We start from the raw sequence: 25,160 nt of genomic DNA on the forward strand, positions 1-25,160 counted from the left end.
CTGTTTCATTAATTTCCACTCTAATATCTATTCTTTTCTTTCTTCTCCCTATTTTGTGTTTTAATTTCCTCATCTCTTCTAGCTTCTTATTAGACATTTATATTATTAATTTGAAGTCTTCAGTTTTTTAAAGATTTTATTTATTTATTTGTCAGAGAGAGAGAGAGCACAAGCCTGGAGAGTTGCAGGCAGAGGGAGCGGCAGGCTCCCTGCTGAGCAAGGAGCTGATGCGGAGCTCCATCCCAGGACCCTGGGATCAGGACCTGAGCCGAAGGCAGATGCTTAACCGACTGAGCCACCCAGGCGTCCCATGAAATCTTTATTTTTAATATAAGCATTTACAGCTATATATTTTCCTTTATACACCATCTAGGTAAATCCTCTATGTTTTGGTATGCTGTTTTCATTTTTATTTATCTCAGTGTATCTACTTTATGATATTTTCCTTCACTGATTGTGTTTTTTAATTTCCACTTACTTGTGAATTTCCAAATTTTCTTGTGTTATTGATTTTTTATTTCATTTCATTTTGGTCAGAGAACATATTTTGTATAATTTAAATCCTTTTATGTTTATTGAGATTTGTTTTATGGCCTACCATATGGTTTATCATGGAGAATGTCTCATGTGCACTTGAGAAGAGTGTGTATTCTACACCTGTTGGATGGACTATTTCCCAGATGTCTCTTAGCTCTGGTTGGTTTATAATGTTCAAGTCATTTATTTTCCTCTTGGTCTTCTGTCTGGTTGTTCTATTTATTATTGAAAGTGGAGCATTGAAGTCTCCTACTATTATTGAATTTTCTGTTTCTTCTTTCAATTTTGTCAGTTTTTGCTTCATATATTTTGGGACTGTATTTTTAGGTGCATGCCTGTTAATAACTGTTACATTTTCTTAATATATTGATTTTTTTAATCCTTATAAACTATCCTTCTTTGTCTCCAGTACCAGCTTTTATTTTAAATTATATAATATCTGATATTAGTACAGCAACACCAGTTCTCTTTTGCTTACTAATTTAATGGTATACTTTTTCTGTCCTTTTATTTTCAACCTATTTATGTTTGAATCTAAAGTGTGCCTCTTTTTAAAAATTATTTAAGCATAGTTGACACACAAGGTTACATTAGTTTCAGGTGTATAACTTAGTGATTTGACAAGTTTATACATTATGCTATGTTCACAAGTGTCGCTACCATCTGTCCAGTTATATCACTGCTACAATGCCATTTATTGTACTCCTAATGCTGTACCTTTTATTCCATGACTTATTCATTCCATAACTGGAAGCCTGAAATCCTCCCTCCCTCATATCCATTTCGCCCAACCCCCCATCACCCTCTCCTCTGGCAATTTTCAGTTTGTCCTCTGCTTTTTGTTTATTCATTTCTAAATTCTCTTTATGAGTGGAATCATATGACATTTGTCTTTCTCAGTCTGACCTATTTCACTTAGCGTAATACCCTCTAGGTCCATCCATGTTGTCTCAAAAGGCATGATCTCATCCTTTTTATGGCTGCATGATATTCCATTGCATCTGTACACCACATTTTCCTTATCCATTCATCTGTTGATGGACACTTAGGTTGCTTCCATATCTTGGTTATTGTAAATAATGCTGCAGTGAGCATAAGGGTGCCTCTTGTGTACCTGTTACGCACAACCTATAGTTGAAGCATGGGGTTTTTTTGTGGAGGAAGGAAATCATGCCTTTTTGTATCTCTTCAATTTGACTATACAATCTCTCTTTAAACTGATGTTTTAAATTTTATATTAATAATCCATATGTGAATTATTATAGATTCTATGTTACTTTATTACTGTTAATGCAGCCAAAGTTTGTCTTAGTATTTTTTGGCAGCCATATCACAATTTGGCAACTTATGTGGCTGGTTTCTGTAAATCTAATCAAAGGACCCTATATTTCTTTGTTAAATTTTGTTTTGTTTTACTTAACCTATTGTCTTCTCAATATCTGCTTTTAGTAAATTTAATCTTACTAGTAAATTCATCTAGTAAATTCAGTATCACTCCAATGATGATGATTGTGATGAGTTCTAATATTTAATGAATATGAATGGACATTCTGTACATCTAATCTGAACTCCACTCTGCCATGTGTTAGATAGGTGACCTGAGGCAAGTTACTTAACCTGTCTACCCCAGTCTCCTCATCTGTAAAATGAGGATGATGGTAATCAATCACATGTAGCTCCCTGGATTGCTTTGAGTATTAAATAAAATAATATTTATAAAGCATTTAGAAATAATGCCTAACATAATAAACATCATATAAGTATTTGTAAAATGAAATAATGTATTCTGTGAACTAGAGAAGACATTATTATTCCCACTTTGTGTGTAAGGAAAATAGGATTTAAAGAGATTAAGTAATTTCCCCAAGGTTCCATTGCTATTAATTAGTGACTCTGGGACTTGAACTAAAGTACCTCACTCCAAAGTCCATGTCCTTGACCACTAATTCTCCAATATTATCCTCTTAATGCTTCATCCAAACAACTGTTAAACACATTAAAGAAAATACTGCCAAGAGCAGAGGCCTTAGAATGCATTGCCATAAATTTCCTGTCATTAATCAGAGCCCCTTTTCATGATTACCCAATAATATCTCCAAAACTTTTTACATTTCTCCATGAATTAAAAAAATCTAATAAAAATAATGGAAAATTCTTTGGTGTAATTGATATGTATGCCTTCTCTGTATTGCCCTGATTGGCCATTGCAGACATTCTCTCAAAAAGGAAATGAGGGTACTATAAAGTTTTAAACTCTTAGTGCTAATGCTTATTAACCCTTGTGTTCCTTAAAGGGATTTGTTTTCTGATTCTGTAGTCAAATTGGTACTTTTTAGAACTTCTCGAGACACCTGGGTGGCTTAGTCAGTTAAGCACCTGCCTCGGGCTCGAGTCATAATCCCAGAGTTCTGGGATTGAGTCCCAGGTCTGGCTCCTTGCTTAGCAGGGAGCCTGCTTCTCCCTTTGCTTGCTGCTCCCCCCTGCTTGTGCATGCTCTCTCTCTCTCTCTTTCTCTGACAAATAAATAAGTAAAATCTTTTAAAAAAATAGAACCTCTCAGTGTTCCTGAATATCTTTATTTTCTGAATTTTATGTATGTTTTATTGAATAATTTTTCCTTCTGCCGTCCTTTTTATCATTTTTAAAGTTTTTATTAAATTCCAGTTAGTTGACATACAATGTAATATTAGTTTCAAGTATACAAGTATTCAGCACTGCCATATGACACCTGGTGCTCATCTCAAGTGCCCTCTTTCATCCTCATCACCTATTTCACCCATCCCCCCACCCACCTCCACTCTGGTAACCATCAGTTTGTTCTCTATAGTTAAGAGTGTTTCTTGGTTTTCCTCTCTTCCTACCCCCTCCCCATGTTCATTTGTTTTGTTTCTTAATTCCACTTATGAGTGAAATTACATGGCATTTGTCTTTTTCTGACTATTTCACTTAGCCTAATACACTCTAGCTCCATCCTTGTCATTGCCAATGACAAGATTTCATTCTTTTTATGGCTGAGTAATATTCCATTATATATACATACCACATCTCTTTATCCATTCTTTATCCAAACACTTGGGCTGTTTCCATAGTTTGGCTATTGTAAATAATGCTCCTGTAAACATTGGGGTGCATCTATCTCTTTGAATTAGTATTTTTGTATCCTTTGGGTAAAAAGCTAATAGTGCAATTGCTGGATGGTAGGGTAGTTCTATTTTTAACTTTTTGAGGAACCTCCATACTGTTTTCCAGAGTGTCTGCATCAGTTTGCATTCCCACCAACAGTGTAAGAGGGTTCTCCTCACCAGCACCTGTTGTTTCTTGTGTTGTTGATTTTATCCATTCTAATAGGTATGAGGTGATATCTCATTGTAGTTTTGATTTGTATTTCCCTGATGATGAGTGATGTTGAGCATCTTTTCATGTGTTTTTTGGTCATCTGTCTGTCTTCTTTGGAAAAATGTCCATTCATGTCTTCTGCACATTTTTTAGTTGGATTATTCATATTTTGGGTGTTGAGTTTTAGAAGTTGTTTATATATTTTGGATACTAACCTTTATCAGATATGTCATTTGTAAAATATCTTCTCCCATTCTGTGGGTTGCCTTTTAGTTTTGTTAATTGTTTCCTTCACTGTGCAGCATTTTATCTTGATGTAGTCCCAACAGTTTAGTTTTGCTTTTGATTTCTTTGCCTCAGGAGACATATCTAGAAAGAATTTGCCATGGCTAATGTTAGATTACTGTCTGGATTTTTATGGTTTCATAAAATCTCCTCTAGGATTTTTATGGTTTCATGTCTCACATTTAGGTCTTTAATCCATTTTGAATTTATTTTTGTGTATGGTGCAAGAAAGTGGTCCAGTTTCACTCTTTTGCATGTTGCTATCCAGTTTTCCCAACACTATTAGTTGAAGAGACTGTCTTTTTACCATTGTATATTCTTTCCTGCTTTGTGAAAGATTAATTGACCATATAGTGTGGGTTCTGTTCTGTGTTTTCTATTCTGTTCTATTGATCTAAGTGTTTTTTGTGCCAATACCATACTGTTTTGATCACCACAGCTTTGTAATATAACTTGAAGTCCAGAATGTGATGCCTCCAGCTTTGCTTTTCTTTTTCAAGGCCTTCTGTTTTAAAAAGTCTTTCTTCTTAAAGTCTAGGGTACATGTCAATTATAGTTGACATTTTGACTCACAGATGCTAGGAATGATAAGATGATGTAGTTACTTTATATTTCCATCCAAATGTTTTTTGTTGGTTAGAATTAGGTTCAGAGCAGCAGGTAAGGCAAAAGCATACTAAAGTTCTATGATTTTAAAGAGTGTATGAAGGGCTTTGAATATTATATCATAGAGATTATTTAGAGGAGCTTATTTTAATTATAAACTAAAGAAGGCTTATAATTAATGTTTTAATTATCTGTGTAAAAATGTATATTCCTAAAGTACTTGAAAGCATTTTTATGTGTTAAATATTTACTTAAAAGCTGTCCTATTTAGGGAAAAAAACTTTTATTTTTTTGTGGTTCAATAATGAACTAAGGACATTCATGCATCTTGAAACTTTCTAGAATAAGATAAATTGTTTAAAGAATCTTGCATGTTTTTCAGCTAAGAATGATAGCAGTTATACCAATTAAAATGATTTTCTTTGTGAATGATAAATAATATTTTATTTTTTCCTCCTCATAAAAGAAAAGCTCACTGCCACTTGAGAATATAGCATTTAGTTTTGATTTAGCATTTAATAGGCAGTGCAGTTCCTGGCTTTTGGTTTAGCCCTATGCCCTTTATTCTTTAGCTGATTTGCTAATTACAATTGAAAATCCTCTAAAGTTTCACTGGGGAAATGCAAATGTACATTCAGATTCTAAGTACTTGAGAGGCAGCCAAGTACTGAGTGCATGCAAACACATTCTGAATTTTACATAATTTTTTATATATTTACTTTTAATGTCCAGAGGCTTCCTTCTTCATTATCAGTATATAGATCCCTTCTCTTTTAGCAAAAATGGAATGAACAGAATGTTCTGATTCTCTCAAATGAATCAAAATAAAAAATAGAATTTCTTTAATAGGTGAAAGAGAAGGGAGCTAAAAGATTTGTGGGGGGAGGCAGAAGTGTGGCATAATATTAATTTTTAATTTTTTTTGAAATAAAAATTGTTGCAGGGTGCCTGGGTGGCTTAGTTGGTTAAGCAACTGCCTTCAGCTCAGGTCATGATCCTGGGGTCCTGGGATCGAGCCCCATATCAAGCCCCGCATCACGCTCCCTTCTTGGTGGGGAATCTGCTTCTCCCTCTCCCTCTGCCTCTGCCCATACACTCTCTCTCTCTCAAATAAATAAAATATTAAAAAAAAAAAGAAAAAGCATTGCATAAAAGGACAGAATCATAAGTATACAGCACAATGAATTGTCACAAAGGGAACACGCTTTTGTAAATACCACTCGTTTCAAGAGAAAAAGCATTACCAGTATCCAGAAGGCCTTCTGTGCCCCTACCCATCACCTTCTCCTCACTATTCCCCACATTATCAAATGTCCTGCCTTTTAACACTATACATTGTGTTTCCCTGTTTTTAAACATTATATAAATAGAATAATGTAGCATATATGACTTATTTTATTCAACATTGTTCGAGAGATTAAGAGATTCATCCATGCTATTACATATAGCATTGATTTATTATCATTGTTGAATAGTATTCTGTTATGTAAATAGAGCACAATTTATTCCTCCACTCTACTTTAGATGAACATTTGGCTTTTTATCAGTTGTAGACTCTTGGAAACAGTGCAGCTTTTTTGCATGTCTGTTGGAGAGTGTCTGCATACCTTTCAGTTGGGTATATATCTAGGATTGAAATAGCTGAATAATAGGATATGTTATTTTCAAATTTAGTAGATAACGCCAATTTCAATTTCCAAGAAAAATGTACCTATATGAGGTTCTACTTATTCCATATCCTTACTAATACTTAGATTGTCAGTTTTTTAAGTTTTAGCCTTTTTGGTATGTACTGGTTATTTTAAATTTGCTTTTCTCTAGAGATTAATGAGATTGGAAACTTTTTATATGTTTATTAACCATTGTGACATGCTATTTAAACTTTTGCTCAATTTTATATTGGAATGTATTGATGTGTAAGTTTTTTCATATTCTAGATATGAACTGTTTTTTATTATATGTGTTGAAATAACTTTCTCCTCTTTGCAGTTTGACTTTTTACTTTATAAATGTTGTCTATTGATCAAAAGTGTTTTAAATGTTAATGTATTTCTTTATATTTAATACTACCTCTAAATCATGAAGATGTTCTTCTATGCTATATTCTAGAAGCTTGTTTTATATTCCATATTTTGTTTTTTTTTTAATATTTTATTTATTTATTTGTCAGAGAGAATGAGAGAGTGAGAGAGGCAGGCAGAGGGAGAAGCAGGCTCCCTGCCAAGCAAGGAGCCTGATACAGGACTCGATTCCAGGACCCCAGTATCATGACCCGAGTGAAGGCAGACACACAACCAACTGAGCCACCCAGGTGTCCCTATGTTCCATATTTAGATCTTATTTTTATATATGTTGGGGAATAGGAAGACATTTCATGTTTCTCCATATGAATAGCCAAGGGACCCAACACCATTTATTGAAAAGACTTCTTTCCCCTACTCCTCTGCAGAGCCACCTTTGTCATAAGTCACACATTCCTTGGGTTTGCTTCCAGCCTTTCTTTTTTGTTGTTGTTGTTGTTGTTGTTTTGTTTTGTCTCCATGTCCAGTGCAGAGCCCAACGCGGGGCTCAAACTCACAACCATTATATCAAGATCTGAGCTGAGATCAAGAGTCAGACACTTCACCAACTGAGCCACCCAGGCACCTCTAGACTTTCTATTTTGGAGCTTTTTATAATTTTTCTTGACTTGTGCCAATACCACATTATTACAATTACTGTTGCTTTATGAAAAGTCTCGATAACCTATGGAGCCATCCTTTGAGGGTTTTTTGTTGTCGTTAAGTTCTCATTGGTATTCTTGGACCCTTACATTTCCTTTTAAGTTTCCATATGAAATTTAGAATCAGATTATTGGAAGCGCATTATATCCATAGATTGAATGTGGAGATTGAACATCTTGACAATAATTAGTCTTTTAATCCATGAACATGGGTATATCCTTTCATTTATTTATATTGTCTTTAATTTCTCACAATAATGTAGGTCTTTTTTGTATGAAGAGGCTACTCAGACATCTTTCATTTATTACTTTATATATTTTAAAGCAACATTTTTAGATGCAGATAAATTTGGATTGTGATATATTCCTGAGAGTTTGATACCCTGTTTTTCTCTGGTAATGTTTCTTGTCTTAAAAATCAACTTTGTCTGATATTAGTGTACCTACACAGCTTTCTTTGGTATATGTTTGCATGGTATATTCTTTGCATATGTGCCAATGTTCCACCCATATTCTTTTAGGTCTCACCACTGATTATAGTGCACAGGCTGGATTTCCAATTGCCTGGGGACTGTCTCTGTTGGCTGGACTATGGAAAGTTCAAGTGCCAGAGAATTAATGTCCTTGACAGCCTTAAACCATATGCAGGTGGGGTAGCTTTTAGCTCCGTTAGGTAGTTTAGCTCTTATTCTAAGGTGGTTTCCAGAATTTTCTAGAGGAATTAGGTCCTAGTTATCAGAATAGCAGTTCTCTGGATGAAGCATCATTTATTTGATTCTGTCTTCCTTTTCCTGTCTTCATTGTTCCCTTTCTTCAGTTTCATGGAATTACCTATGAAATATAGTATTTTATTCAATCTTTGTTTCAGGATTTGTGGATGTTCAAATTAGATAATATATTTTTCATCCTTTTATTTCTGACTTTATTTAAAACGTATCTCTTGTTAGTAGCTTTTGAGTTTGCTTAACTCAATTTGACAATCTTAATGTTTTATTTGAAGTATGTATTTCATTTTTTTTCCTTTGTTCATTTGTTTTGTTTCTTAAATTCCACATATGAGTGAGGTCATATGGTATTTGTCTTTCTCTGACTTATTTCACTTAGCATAATACTCTCTAGCTCCATCCATGTTGTTGCAAATGGCAAGATTTCATTGTTTTTTATGGCTGAGTAATATTCCATTGTATATATATATATATATATATATATATATATATATATATATATAACACATCTTCTTTATACATTCATCAGTTGATGGATGCTTGGGCTGTTTCCATAGTTTGGCTATTGTAAATAATGCTCCTATAAACAACAGGGTGCATGTATCCCTTTGAATTAGTAATTTTGTATCCTTTGGGTAAATACCTAGTAGTGCAATTGCTGGATGGTAGGGTAGTTCTATTTTTAATTTTTTGTGGAACCTCCATACTGTTTTCCAGAGTGTCTGCATCAGTTTGCATCCCCACCAGCGGTGCAAGATGGTTCTACTTTCTCCACATCAAAAATAAATAAAAACAAATAAATAAAAGGAGAGAGAAAGAGGAAGAGAGAGAGAGGCAAACCAAGAAACAGACTCTTAACTGTAGACAATAAACTGATGGTTACCGCAGGAGAGGTTGGTAGGGGAATGGGCGAAATAGGTGATAGGGATTAAGGAGGGCACTTGTGATGAGCACCAGGTGTTGTATAGAAGTGTTGAATCACTGTGTCATACACCTGAAACTGATATTACATTATATGTTAAATACCTGGAATTTAAATAAAAACTTTTAAAAATGAAGTATGCTTTTCAGGTATATATATAATAATTATTGCTATAGTTGGGATTTAAAGCTACTAACTGTTTTAACATTTATTTTTTCTTATTTATGTGTCTTCTTTTGGGTTAATCAAAATATTCTTCAGTCTTCCTTTCTGAAGACTTTCTACAATGAACAGGGATAGGATAGACATTCACTCCTTTCAAATGGGAGAAATCAGAAGGAGGAAAGGAGTGATAAGTCTCAGGCAAGTTCAAACTTAGCAAAGCAAATTTCATTAGATCTTAAGGTTCAAGAACAATGGTTTGATGCTTTGCTATGTAGGCCCACTGTGATGGCAGCATCCTCACCAATACTTGTTACTGTTTGCCTCTTTTATATTAGCCATCCTAGTATGTGTGAAGTGGTTCCTCATAGTGGTACTTGGTTATTTTTTAAAACTTTTATTGATGTGCAAAATACAGAATAGTGCACAAAATGACCATACTTGTTTAACAAGCACTTAGATATAAAAATAGAATGCTAGCAAAAATTCTACTTTTGTTCTCTTCTCTATGTGACTCCAAATACATGTATGTCAGATCTGTTTACTATGAACTGTATATTCTTTGTGTTCTTTTCTATTATTTAATTAAATTTTTTCACACTTCAGACTGGATATCTATCTTTGAGCTGGCCTTTTTCTTTTCTGGTACCCAATCTTGGTTTTATTAGTTCTAGAATATCTACTTTACTCTTTTTCTAAAAAAATATATTCTAGTTCTCTGGAGAAATTTTATTTTATATTTTACTTTAATTCCAGTATAGTTAACATACAATGTGATATTAGTTTCAGGTATACAATATAGTGATTCAACAATTCCATATATTACTGAGAGCTCATCAAGATAAGGATACTGTTAATCCTCTGGGGAAATTTTATATTATTGTCTTATCTCTTGGACATATTAATTATAGTTATTTAAAAATCTGTGTCAACAATAGCCAAACTGTGGAAAGAGTCAAGATGTCCATCGACAGATGAATGGATAAAGAAGACGTGGTATATATATACAATGGAATATTATGCAGCCATCAAAAGGAATGAGATCTTGTCATTTGCAACAACGTGGATGGAACTGGAGGGTATTATGCTGAGCGAAATAAGTCAAACAGAGAAAGACATGTATCATATGACCTCACTGATATGAGGAATTCTTAATCCCAGGAAACAAACTGAGGGTTGCTGGAGTGGGGGGTGGGGTGGGAGGGATGGGGTGACTGGGTGATAGTCACTGGGGAGGGTATGTGCTCTAGTAAGCACTGTGAATTGTGCAAGAATGTTGAGTCTCAGATCTGTACCTCTGAAACGAATAATGTAATATATGTTAAGAAAAAAAAAAAGAAAAAGAAGATAGGAGGAGGGGAAGAATGAAGGGGGGGAAACCGGAGGGGGAGACGAACCATGAGAGACAATGGATTCTGAAAAACAAACTGAGGGTTCTAGAGGGGAGGGGGGTGGGAGGATGGGTTAGCCTGGTGATGGGTATTGAGGAGGGCACGTTCTGCATGGAGCACTGGGTGTTATGCACAAACAATGAATCATGGAACACTACATCTAAAACTAATGATGTAATGTATGGTGATTAATATAACAATAAAAAAATTTAAAAAAATTAAAAAAAAAATCTGTGTCAATAACTTGAGTACCTAGTCATTTGTGGATCTGTTTACATTGTCTTTTTTTCATGGTGTGTTTGGTAATTTAAGAGTTAATGCCAGACATTGTGTTGTTAAAGTGGTTCTGTATGCATTGCCTTCTTCCAGAGAGGCTCTATCCTGTTTGTGATACTTTACTAGACAGATCACTTTAATCCAAGTAGTGCTTGATCAGTACCAAAATGAGCAGAAATCCATGAAAAGCTCAGATTATTTATTCACTCCTAGGGTATAACACTCCAGAGGGCCACTGAGAACCTTGGATGGTTATTAGAGACCTTTGTCCTTGGAAGGTCCTAAACTCCAGTTTAAGAGTTTAAAATTGTAATGCTGCCAAAAATTCAACTCTGTCTCCCTTCAGTTTCTGCTTTGCTTCTTTGACTTTCACCTTAGGCAACTTAAAAATTCAACAAAATTTTTTGAGGCTCAGTCTTCTTTCCTTGCACTTTCATTCTCTCTGGGATTTTGTCTTTAGGCTTGAGTATTTTTACAGCCCCCAAATTGATTATTTTTTCTCCTCAGGCCTGTGAGATTACCTAATTTTCCTGGCTTCCTACCTTTTACCAGCTTCCATCTTTCAGATTCTTAGTCTTCCCCCAGTGCCTCATATTATCAAATACTAAGTTTGATTCAGAAATGTAGAATATAGAACAGCTGTGCATTCCCCTTCTTTCTGTGATCTTGGCCCCTCAATCTGGCTCCATTGACAGTTTTCTGATGTCTCCACATAGGTAGGTATGTTAGTTGGTTTCTTTCTCTCCTCTCTCCCTCCCTCCCTTCTTTTTCTTTCTTTCATTTTATCCAGATGTTTTAATTGTTTTTGGTGGGAACTTCAGCCTGTTATAAGATAATGTATCATAGCTAGAAATTAAAGTCAGTTCCTCCCTTCCCTCATTTTAGTAATACTTATTGGTACCTACTGTATGTCAAGCACTATGTTAGGAGCTGGGGCTATTGCAATAAAGATTGTACCCACTATTCAGGTTAAAAAATAGATTGTTACCAGTATCTTAGAAACTCCCTGTATACTCCTCCCTCATCCTATCCCACCAAAAGGTAACCATTATCCTGAATTTTATGTTATCACTCTGTTCTTTAGTTTCACATATGCATATATCCTTAAACAGTACTTTATAAAAGTTTTACGCTTTTGAATTTTACAAAATCAAAATCATATTACATATATCCTTTTATTAATTTTTATTCTTAGTACAGCAATTTATATTTTAACAAATAATTCTAGGAAAATATCTAAAGATAGACTACTCAAAAAGAAAGAAAGAAACGTATATGAAGCCCTTTAGCCATGAACAGGGCATAGCACCTATAGTAACTCTGATTTTGCTCTTGTGCTTGTGGGTTGTGCTCTCTGAGAACTAGACCATGACTTTGTTCCTCTTTGTTACTGAAGCAAATAGCATACAATGAAGCTCAGTAAACAAGAGCTAAATTAAGTCAAGAATGAAAAGAAAATCCCCAGTGGTTATGAGCTGTGGCCACAGGAAACACAGGGTGTCAAAGGTAGAACATAGGTGCTTAATAGTGAGTTTGGGGTTTAGGAGAGGGCAGTGTTTAATTTTTTTTAAGTGTTGAGCATATTAAGAACTGTGTTGCTCAGGGCGCCTGGGTGGCTCAGTCGTTAAGCGTCTGCCTTCGGCTCAGGTCATGATCCCAGGGTCCTGGGATTGAGCCCCGCATCAGGCTCTCTGCTCAGCAGGAAGCCTGCTTCTCCCTCTCCCACTCCCCCTGTTTGTGTTCCCTCTGTCGCTGTCTCTCTCTCTGTCAAATAAATAAATTTAAAAATCTTAAAAAAAAAAAAAAGCACTGTGTTGCTCGAGCGTTTGGGGCTGTTTCTGTTAAGAGGGTCTGGAAAACTGGGCTTGTTCACTCAATGAGATATAATCCTGACGTTTCCCTGAGTCAGTTTCAACCCCCACAAAGCATCTTGCTGTGTGTCAGTGTGAAGTTTGTAGACTTGTAATGTGTTTGTGCCAGATGCTACATTGTTGTCCCTTAGCTCTGTTTTGTGACAGATGGGTATACAACAAGCATGTCAAAAACTAATAATAGAAAACAGTCTCTTTTTAAATTTTAACTGTATCATAAGGTAAAATACCCCCTCATTCCTCACCCCCTCCCCTGCTACAGTCCATCATGCTTTTTAAACTAGATTCTGCCAGCTAATGAATAATAGAGACAAAACACAGTTCTTTTCACCCTGGTGAAATACTGCATTATTTGTTATTCATGAGTTCTTGTTTTTTTGGAAGATTGTTTGATGAAATATATGAGTGATGTGTACCCTATCATTGCCTGGAGGCCTTTTAGATTTCCTCAGAGTATTTTCCTTCTGTTTTTAATAAACTTGCAAATAGTTGTGGAGAAGAGCCACTGGATGATAGTATAACTAACCTGTTTTAGTACCATATCTTCCCAAACCCACTCCCAAATTAACAAATTCGACATTTTATAGTATTTCTTCACAAGGTACATAGAAGGAGTAAAAGGGGAAAAAAGCTGCTGTCTTTTAAAAATAATCTGGAAGACCCACTTACTACTGCATCTTTCCAGCATCAGGCCTCTTTCTTTGTGCCTGTGTTGTTGCCATCTGCTTTTTGAATAAGGTTCAGCAAATTCAATACAACAGGAAATCCTTTCTGGAGATAGGTAAGTCTTCTGTCCAAGCAGAGCAGAGTCATGTTTTTGCCAATAAAGAGAAAGAAGTGACAGTCTAGATGGCCATGAATGTCCTTGGTTTCCGTTGCTGTGCTTGCTGGGTTTAGTTTGGGATCAAGAATCTGTGAGCTGGCCTCATGATTCTCCTCAGACCCAGAGGGGCTTCTGTTTCAGGAATTCAGGTAGAGAAGAGATACTTCATTTCTATGCCCTGAAATGAAGATTCATTTTCCAAGATCTGAGCTAAGGAACTCTGCAGGGAAGGCAGAGGTTTGCTTTTAAAATTTGTAACAGGTATAAGAATTAACTGCATGCCTTAAAATATATTTTATGTACATATATTTTAAAATTAATAATTTTCACGTACCTGAAGCTAAATGATCCAGCAAACTGATCATTTGCATAATGCCCCAAACCAAGAAAAATGGAAAAATAAACCTCTTAGAACAATCAAGGTACATTCCAAAGTGACCAGGTGTTAGCATCTATTCTTGTTTATAGAATGCTACTATGTACCCATATTTTGTGGAGAGTAGTCAGTCTGAAGCCACACCCCTGGAGTTGAATCCATGCTCTGTCAGTTACTAGCTGTGTGGCTTTGGGCATGCTACTTGAGTGGTCTATGCCTCGATTCTTTTCATCTTTAAGATAGAGATAATAATAGAATTGATGTAGGATTAAAAGTGTTAATATTTGTGCAGGCATTAGAACAGTGCCTGGCATATGGTAAATACTCAGAAAATATTAACTATTATCTTACTTACTCTTACCTTATTATTTATTATTGCGTATACTCTTTTCATGCTTCGTGATCTAGTTTCCATGTATACAGGCAATTATAACTATAAATTAGAAGGAAAAAGACAGTTCTAGCAGTATGTCCATATTTTACATTTAAAATACGACAACTGTTAGTTCAAAATAAAGAAGGAAAAAGGAAAAAAACAAAAACAAAAAAACTAAGCATAAGAACTCAAAAAGTTCAGCAGTCTTAGTATTTAGTATATGAGAAAATAGGCATAAAGCTTCAGTAGCTCCAGAGGGCATCAGTGTATTTCAGCATCATTTTGTACCTAGTGTTCAAAGTAACAATTTTGACTCAGGAAGAAAATGTTAAATTCTGTTCCTGGTGTTCAGTTCAGTGAAGTCAGGAAGTGTTTTGCATTTTAGGAAGATTCCAAAACAAAGTTTTAAAAAAAGTATTTAAAGACCCATTTCTAGAGGATTTTGAATTATATCAACTTTATTGTATCTGCATTTTATTTTTGCCTCCTTCAGGTCCAAATTAATTTTTCTTCAGAATTATATGTAAATGTGATCCTCAGGCACAAGCATTATTTCTGTTAAATGCCAAACATACCTAAGTTTAGCCTTTGTTTTAGCCGTTGCATTGCTCAGTAGTACCTTCATACAAAATCTTCATGACTGTCAAGCTGGCCAGGTTTTGTTTTGCAATTATGTTCCCCAGGAGTTGAGATGAATTGTATGTCTTGCCAATTATGTGTTGCAGTATCATCTGTAGAGTTTACATACACATTGTTGAGGAAGAAAGACCATTTTTCTCTAAGTTCTTTTTTAAAAATTTTGATTGTGGTAAAAAACACGTAACATGAAATTTACCATCTTAACCATTTTTTTAAGTGTACAGTTCAGTAGGTTAGCTGTATACATATTGTCATGTAACAGATCTAGAGCTCTTTCATCTTGCAAAAGGGAAATGCTGTATGCCCACTAGAACAAGTCCTCATTTCCCCTTTCCTCAGTCTCTGGCAGCCATCATTCTACTTTCTTTTTTTATGACTTTAATTACTTTAGATACCACATACAAGTGGCATTATATGGTATTTATCTTTTTGTGATTGGCTTATTTTACTTGGCATAATGTCCTCAAGATCCATTCATGTTTTAGCATGTGACAGGATTTCCTTCTTTTTAAATACTGAAGAGTAATTCCATTGTAATTATATAGCACATTTTCTTTATCAATTGATGAACATTTGAGTTGCTTCTACCTCTTGGCTATTGTGAATAATGCTGCAGTGAACTGGGTATCAAATAGCTCTTCAAGATCTTTTAGTTATTTTGGATATATACCTACAAGTGGGACTCCTGGATTATATGGCAGTTCTATTTTTAATTTTTTGAGAAACCTCCATATTGTTCCCATAGTGGCTGCACTATTTTATATTCCCACCAACAGTGCATAAGGATTCTGATTTCTCCACATCCATGCCAATATTTGTTATTTTGTTTTACTGATAGTGTCCATCCTAATGGGTATAGGCTAATACCTCATTGTAGTTTTGATTTGCATTTCTCTAATGATTAGTGATGTCAAGCATCTTTTCATATGTGTCGACCATTTGTATATCTTCTTTGGGGAAACATCTATTCAAATCTTTTGCTCATTTTTAAATCAGGTGATTTGTTGTTGTTGTTGTTGTTATTGTTGTCATTGAATTGTAGTTTTTATATATTCTGGATATTAACCCCCTATCAGATACATTGTTTACAGATCTTTTCTCTCATTCTGTAGGTTGCCCTTCATATTGTTGATTGTTTCCTTTGATGCACAGTTGTTTTTAAATTTGATGTAGTCCCATTTGCCTATTTTTTGCTTTTGTTGCCTGTATTTTGATGTTATGTCCAAGAAATTGTTCCCAAATCCAATGTCATGAAGGTTTTTCCCCTGTTTCCTTCTAGAAGTTATAGTTTGGGGCCCTATGTTTAGGTCTTTAATACATTTTGAGTTAATTCTTGTGTACGTTATAAGGTAAAGGTTCAACTTAATTCTTTTGCATGTGGATATTCAGTTTTCCCAGCACCGTTTATTGAAGAGATTGCCCTTTTTTTTCCCCCATTGCATGGTACTGGCATCCTTGCATATGTCATTTGATCATTATATATGACGGTTTATTTCTGGGCCTTCTATTCTGTGCCATTGGTCTATATATTTGCCATCATGCCAGTACCACACTATTTCGATTATTGTAGCTTTGTAAATGTTTTTGAAATTAGAAAGTATGAGACCTCCAAATTTGTTCTTTGTTTTCAAGATTGCTTTGACTATTTGGGGTTCTAGAGATTACATATGATCTTTAGGATGGTTTTTCTGTTTCTGCAAAAAATGCCGTCGGGATTTTAATAGAGATTGCGTTGGGTAGCCTGGGAATTCTGGCAGTGTTAAGTCTTCCAATCCATGAACATGACTGCCAGTTCATGTGTTTGTATCTTTAATTTTTTCAGCAATGTTTCATAGTTTTCAGTTTGGTTAAGTTTATTCCTAAGTATTTCATTCTTTTTGAAGCTATTATAAGTGGAATTGTTTTTTAGATATCCTTTCTGGATTGCGATTGTTTGTGTATAGAAACTCATCAATTTTTGTATGTTGATTTTATATCCTAGAACTTAGCTTAATATGGTTATTAAATCTAACAAGTTTCTTTTTTCTTTTTTCTTTTTCTTTTTGGCAAAATCTTTAGGGTTTTCTACATGTAACATTATGTCTTCTGCAAACAGATAATTGTATTTCTTTCTTTCTTTCTTTTTGAATGCCTTTTATTTCTTTCCCAATTACTCTGCCTAGTAGGACTTCCAGTAATGCTGAATGGAAGTGACAGTGGCCTTGCCTTGTTTCTGATCTTATGGGAAAATCTTTCAGCATTTCACCATTGGGCATAATGTTAGCTATAGGCTTTTCATATATGGGCTTCATTATGTTGAGATAGTTTCCTTCTATTCCTAGTTTGTTGAGTGTTTTTATCATGAAAAGGTGTTGAATTTTGTCAAATGCTTTTTCTAAATTACTTGAAATAGTCATGTAGTTTTTGTTCTTCATTTTGTCAGTATGCTGTATTGCATTGAATGATTTGTATGTTGAATTATCGTTGTGTTCCAGGAATAAGTCCCACTTGGTTATGGTGTGTAGTCCTTTTAATGTGCTGAATTTGGTTTGTAATTATTTTGTTGAAGATTTTCACGTCAATATTAATCAGGAATATTGGTCCATAGTTTTCTTTTCCTATAGTATCTTTGTCTGATTTTGCTATCAGGGTAATGCTGGCTTCACAAAATGAATTAGGAAGTATTTTCATTTCACTTTTTTTGAAGAGTTTGAGGAAAAGTTTGGTGTTAATTTTTCTTTGACTGTTTCATAGAATTGTCCATTGAGGCTTTCTGGCCCTGGGCTTTTTTCTCCATTGGGAGGTTTTTGATTCAATCTCCTTACTAGTTATAAATCTGTCCAGAATTTTTATTTCTTCATGACTCAGACTTGATAGGCTCTATATTTCTAGGAATCTATTTTTCTCTAAACTCTTGACCACCATCTCTTTGCGTTTGGATCTCGATTACTCCCAGGAACACGACTTTGATTATAGGTGGTGAAGACTATCCTTAGTATATCTCTGCTGATGGCTTAGTAGGTATGGGCATTGTAGGTTCATCGAAGAGGGCATCCAGTCTTGTGAGTAGCTACTTCATTCACAGGGATACCATAAGTCTTAATACAAGATGCTTAGTGTTTATCAAAGGGTATCATGGAACAGCTACCTCTATGGAGGAAGAAGTACTGCTTTTTCCATTTCTACCCTCTTGGACTTCTATGAAGATAAAGGAGAAAGGTTTAGGCTTGAATATCTAAGATGAATGAATGTCTTAAGTACCTAAAATTAATATTTTAAATGAATATTTTAAATGAATGTTAAATTAGAGTAAAATTCTGAAGACTTTTTCCTGTATTACATGAGAATCTTTTTAAAATTCTAAATTTTAAAAATTATAGAAAACAGCTCCTCAGTCCAAATATGATCAACATTAGTTGAGTAGTCATCATACTTATGTAGATTTTTAAAAACTAGTTTGAATACTAAACTAGTTGCCTAATCTTGAAAATGTATAAGTTTGGTTGGGAGGTGGCAGAGTTAAGAGTAGCTACAGAATGGTGATGGCAGATGGAGCAAGAAAGCATGGGAAGCTGATTGCAAATTTATAACCATTAATAGAAAAATAAGCCAGGATCACTTTTATACTTTTATAAGGCAAACATATATAAGCAATAGCACATGAGTTCCATGTAGGTCCCACAATATTGAAATACAGCAGGATGATATTCTTTTATTGATGCTTTCTGACTGAATGTTTTTTTCTTTTCTTTGAAAATGTAAATTAATTTAAGAATAGAACAAAAGAGTTTGAGGTAACTAATAATATAATTCTGTGTTTTCCATAATAAAACTGGGAAACTTTTTTTTATGCTCAATGGACTTTATATTTGGTCATATTTATCTGATCAGCTAGGGTTTTTTTAACCTTCATTTTTATTTCAAGTTTAGAGTTAGCTTGTAAAGAGATATTCTTATTCCAATAAACTCCAGATCTGCCTTAAACATTTAAAATTTTCAACTGAATTACTGTTGCAAAACTGTCATATTATTAGGGAATTTAATGCTGTTTTAAGGAATAGCATTAACCTCCAAATTCCAGTGAGGCAGAATATTTAGAGTATACTATTGTATTCTTAGTATCTAAGACTCAGTTTACCTGGATAAATCTATGCTGTATGAATGTTTACTAAATGCAACTCACAAGAAATTTCACATGTTATGTCCATAGTATCACAATCTAGTTAATGAGATAATGACACCACACTGAATTACTCTTCTAAGTATTCTTTGTTTCTTCCTTTCTGCCTAACCTTTTAGCTCTAGAGTGTCTTGAGTCTCACCACTTTGGACCTCTGTCCTTTAAAACCTATAGGCACTCCCTTAGTGATCTAGTCTTATCTGATTTCATAGCTTTACGTATCATTTTTGTGCAAATCAGTCCTAAATTATACAGCCCAGACATCTCTCCTAAACTCCCCCCTACTTTATCAGCCTGCCTATTTGATACCTACAGTTTCAAATAGGCACTTCACACTTAACATTTACAAAACTGAACTTCTGCTCTTTCTTTCAAATCTTCTCCTCCAGAAGCCTTTCCTAGGTCAATGATGGCAACTCCAGTCTTAAGGTTGCTCAGGCAAAAAAAACAGAATAAAGTCACCCTTTATTCTTTTCTTCCTCTTATACCCCATATTTAACCTATTAGGACATCTTGGTGTTTCTGCCTTCTTCAAGACTGTACATGAATTTGACTGAATGATTGTTCTTACAAATTAAAAAAACTAAGGCTCAGAGAAGTTAAGAGAACATCCCAAGTTCACATAGCTAGTTAGTGATAAAGTCATAATTCGAATCCTTATTTTCTGACTGACCACAAATAATATGCTCTATTCATAATACTAGTGCTTCTGAAAAGTAAGTTACAATTGTTTTTAATTTATATAGTTCAGAAATATCATCTGACCTATTGTATAACTGGATTTTTATAAATAGTGTGTTATTTTGTTTAGGTTCTATAGGAATTTTCTAAGCCCACAGCAGTTATTTCATAAATACTTGCCAACTCAGTTGAATTGATTGGTACTTCTCTCTTCTTGTATATTGCTCTGGGTCAGGAACTGTGTTTTCGATTGTAAGGTATAATTAGTTACAAATTGTGTATTGGGCAAGAAAAAGGCTGGGGGTGGGGGTAGAATTAATGAAATAAAATATTCAAGGAGGTCTCTTAGAAAGCTCTTTGTTAAAATTTTTTGTTTTATCTGTATGAATTTAGAACATGTACTAGCTCTTGCTACCTTATATATAAATACTTTTCTATTTCTTGGAATTTTCATAGTATGTAATATTGATCTTGATACCAATCATTAAGCTTAGATTGTAGAATTATTATTTAAATTATTTAGAGTTTTCTCTTCAGGGCTTCTGTATTAGGGAGACATTTTATAACTAAAATCTATTAGATTGTAAAATTTCCTAATTGATCATAATGGCAAAAAGTCAAAGCATTGGCATCTTGGTAGAGAGCAGAAATTAAATTTCAGTGTTGATTGTATTCTTGAGACACTCCTGTTTTATTGATGTACTGTTTGTATTTTAATAAAAGTTATTCTGTGCTTATGTAATTAAATGTAGCAGAAATGAAGTATGTTAAGCCAAATTTTATGAGATTTAAGTGATATCTTTGAAAGAAACCAAGATTAAGCTTTTGGGAGATGTCTATTATATTTATTGATGTGACATATTTAGAAAGCTGATCATTTTTTAAAAATTTATGTAAATGTAGAACACTTATCTATGAAAGAGATTTTAGGTAAAGAGCCCTTGGGATCATTATTTTATCTTTATTTTTCTCTTCCAAATTTGCACTTTAAGGTTTACTTGTTATTTCACCAATTTGTTATTTTATTTATTTTATTTTATTTTATTCCAAGGATGAAAATTTGGTGAATATTTAATTCATAGAAGCAATTTTCACATCCCAAATTCTATCCATCTACCTACCTACCTATCTGCCTCCCTTTGCTATGATAGAAATATTTTCATGGAGTCCTTCCTAAGGCATTCTTATAGGCTTTGGAAATATCTCTTAAAGCAATACGATTATATTTGAGGCATCAAACCCAAAAACCATGCCTAGAAATTTACTCCATATGGCAAATGAATGAGTTAAAGTTCTGTGGTGCCTACAGCCATAATGACATGTATTTAGAAAGGAAACTTAGTTTGCGGCATCTAAAAAATGTCTGTTGACAAACAAACCTAAAGTAAGAGTTCAAAAAAAGAGATACTTTATTTCTGGAAAATGTGATAGTTCTGTTACCATTTGTAGTGATGGATATCTGTGAGTCTTTATACTGTGAAATAAACTGTGATCAACTCTACTGCTGTCTTTTCTTTTTCATAGTGTATGCCAATTAAAGGTCTAGGATTCGTGCTTGGAGCCTATCAGTGCATTTGCAAAGCAGGATTCTATCATCCTCAAGACTTCTCAGTGAACAACTTTCAGAGTAAGTGTGCTTTGCTTCTCTGCATATGTATGAGTCCACATAATATACACCATTATTAATTATTCAGATTTTCTTTTAACCTTGTTGGAGTTATTTGCTTCAGTCCCCACTGGTCTGACATTCTTTCATCCCTTAAGGAGTTTTTGCTTTGGTTTGTCATCTACTATGCCCTGGAGTAGCACAGAATAATGTGTTTATTTTAAGTATGTTTTAGTTTTCAATACATTTCCTGAAAATAATGTTAGCTATGCAGTAAGATCAGTTGGGATTCAGTTATTGAGAGCTGTTGCTACAGAAAGTTCCTAAACCTAATTTTGCTAGTTTGTTTACTTTGTTTATTAATTTGTTTATATATTAGTTTTCTATACAGCATAAAGAGCTACCACAAAGTTAACAGTTTAAAGAACACAAATTTATTATCACATAGTTTTCATTGGTTACCTTTCCAGTCACAGGTTAGCTTGGTTCCCTGTCTCACCAGGCTAAAATTAAGGTGTCATCTGGGATGCAATCTGATCCGAGGTCCAGGGTCTTCTTCCAAGCTCATTCAGGTCAGTATCTTGCAGCCCCCCCCCTTTTTTTGCTAGATTTTAGTCTACTCTCAGCTCCTAAGAGTTCCTTAAAGCCTGTCCTTGTGACCCTCTTACAACATTGCAGCTCACCTCTTCAAGGCTAGCAAAACAATTTCCTCACTCTGCTCAGACTGAATCATATATAACATAAAATAATCATGAGAGTGAGCATCCCATCATTTTGCCCGATAATGTAACCTAATTGAAGGAGAGACTATCTCCTCATATTTACAGGTCCACTCACATTCCAGGGGAGGTGATTATACAGGGTGTCTACTCCACAATCAAAACTTGGTCATCTGCTATTTTATTCCTACTCCGGAAAATGTCAGGGTTACAATTTGAATATTGATTTTTTACTTTATCTCTAGAGAATGCAGTGTTACCACACTGGCTTGTAGCCAGCTATTGGATATAAAGAAGGAGTGTAGTAGTAAAAGGAGTGGTTTTATAGGAAGTTAGGGCTTGGGGTTACTGAAACTGAGGTCAGGTATCTTTCAGATAGCCATTCACAAATCTTTGCAAGCCTTATTATTGGTCTGTATAGGAATTTGCATTTCTACTAGGCATAGTTCAAAGGGTACATTGAGATTGAGACCTGAGTTTCTTCCTCTGGGAATTTTGGTAGACATTTGTAGATTTTTTTTGTTTTGTTTCCTCCCGGAAAACATTATTCTTGGTATTGAATCTGTTTACATTTAACGTATAGGCTCTGGAGATGAGTAACATTTTGCTCTCTCCTCTGTCATATAGTTCAGAATTCAGCCTTTGTTCTGATTAATAGTTACAGGTATAATTCTAAGATGGCCTCCAAGCTTCTGTTCCCACAGGCCCTGTCCAATACCTTCTCTTAAGTGTGGGTGGGATCTGTGAATACAGTGAGGTAGTGACTCACTCCCTGCTTAGGCTATATTATATAGCAAAGGTGATAGTATAGTCAACTATGTGATTACATTGCATTAAATAAGATTCCCTCCCAGCATAGCCAACTGAGGAGAGATTCTAGTGCTGGCCTTGAAGAAGTAAACTACCTTGTTGTGAGAGGGCCACATGGCTAAAACCTGAGTGCAGCCTCTGAGAGCTAAGAGCAAATCTCATGGACAGCAACCAAGAAAACATGGACCTCAGTTCTATAACTTCAAGCAACTAAATTTTTCTGAATTTTTCTGAAGCCTGAATACACATGGAAGAGGATCTTAAGCTCCAGATGAGAATACAGCCAGGCCAAAACCTTGATTTCAGTCTAGTGAGACCCCGAGCAGAGAGCCCAGTTACCCTATGTCCACACTTCTGATCAACAGAAACTGGGAAATAATGAATAGGTATTTTAAGCCCCCAAATTTCCAGTAATTTGTTATGTAGCAATAGAAAACTAATACAATAGCAGTGATGATAACATTTTCAGGGTAGATATGCTTTTCCTTGTATCTGTGGCAATACCAGGGCTACTTTGGCATTCCTCACATTTACGGTCCAGACATAACAGATGATTCAACACCGAAGAATTAAGGGAATAGGTTTTAGCTTATGTTCTGTGAAGGTATTTTGTATCTGGTTTACCCACATTTGTTCTCAGCTCCCACTATGTGACTGAAATAAAACATCTAAATATTTTAGAACCAGGGAATGACTATGCCATTTGCTTATAACACCACCAGGAGAAACTAGTTAACCTTTAACAACTTATCTTTATTTAATTTGCACACTCCTACTTTCTTCCTTATTTTAAAAGCCAGTGTTTTTCACTGGACCTACTTTCTCTAAGAAAAGGCAGCTTCTCTGTGTAAATCTAACTCCTGTGTTGTACACATTGCAGCCATGGAAAAGAGGCCACAGTTTTTAAAAGATGGTCTATATTTAGACATTAGCTGTGATTCAGCTTTGACCTTAGCACATACTTAACCAGACCTAACCTTCCTCAATGACAGAGCAGAAAGCTAGCTACATGTTATAATTTGAAGTCAGTAAAGTGCGCTTTGACCAAAACTGTCTTTCCTGATGGCCTTGTCAGGTTGCAGGAAAATCCATTATTATTCACTCCTTGTCCTGAAGAAAGAATACAGCAATCTGACCAAGAATGCAAGTTATAACTTACCAGGGTCATCAACTAAGGACTGTCCAGACATTTTTTGTATTCCTTATTATTATTAAAAACATTTACTATTTATTTCTGCGTTTTAATACATTCAGTCTTTTAATCATAGTATCCAGGCAGTTCGTATCGACAGTTGTTTTCTTATGTTCTTAAGGAGCTACCCATGACTTAAGGAATGACTATGGGTAGCTCTGGAACCAAGGGTAAAGAAGGCATTGAAGATCCCCAAAATGAGATAACATATGTGAACCTGCAAGCATAGTACATGGCATGTGATAAGTGTTCGTAGGTGTAGTTAAGTGATAAACAAACATCAGTGATGTATGTAAAGAGATAATCCTTAAACATCATTGGTCATTAGCACTTGGTCTCACATTTTATCATATTACAATAACTAATTTTTTAAAACTAGAACTTTTGGAGAATGAATTTGACATGGGGGACAGCAGAAGTATAACAACCAGTGCTGCATTGAGAAGAGCAGTAGGAAGAATACTTGGGAGCTAGAGGCAACAGAAAGAAATTAGTTGCCTGATCAGGAGAATAGGATACAGAAAACAGGAAAGAACGTACTTCAAAGATTAAATTCACTTGCTTTACAGTTCTACATCTAAAACAAGATCGGAAATCCCCACATCTGTTATTGTCATGTTATTGCATTTGGAGAGAAGAGCTGAGATACAGTGCTGACGTCTTAGAGAAAATGTAAACGTGACTTAAAAATCCTGTTAAACTATGAAGTGATTTGAAATCTTTATTCAGACTAAGACCTGCAGTAAACAAAGGGCTTGTAAAGACCAACAAGAATATGTTTAAATGACATGATTTAAAATTGTGCTGACAGCCCAGAGACTGTGTTCCTGGCATCTCTCTTGAAATTGGTGGTCATATGTGAACTAATAAGATCTGACACCTGGATGGTAGCAGGATTTCAGAATAACCAAGTACTGATGTATAACTGTCTCTTCAAATCCAGGCT

The 25,160-nt window shown here is 34.8% G+C and overlaps 1 protein-coding gene across 1 annotated transcript in view; it reads left to right on the forward strand.

The window, feature by feature from the left end:
• The window catches only part of GPR158 (G protein-coupled receptor 158), a 446,114-nt gene that overhangs the window by 201,244 nt on the left and 219,710 nt on the right, over nucleotides 1–25,160 (forward strand). The window contains exon 3 of the mRNA XM_032396681.1: nucleotides 21,412–21,514. Coding sequence (XP_032252572.1) covers nucleotides 21,412–21,514 — 103 coding nt within the window. The remainder of the gene's footprint in view (nucleotides 1–21,411; nucleotides 21,515–25,160) is intronic.

This window comes from Phoca vitulina, unplaced genomic scaffold (assembly GCF_004348235.1).
Source record: "Phoca vitulina isolate PV1807 unplaced genomic scaffold, GSC_HSeal_1.0 scaffold93, whole genome shotgun sequence".
NCBI classification, from domain to species: Eukaryota; Metazoa; Chordata; class Mammalia; order Carnivora; family Phocidae; genus Phoca; species Phoca vitulina.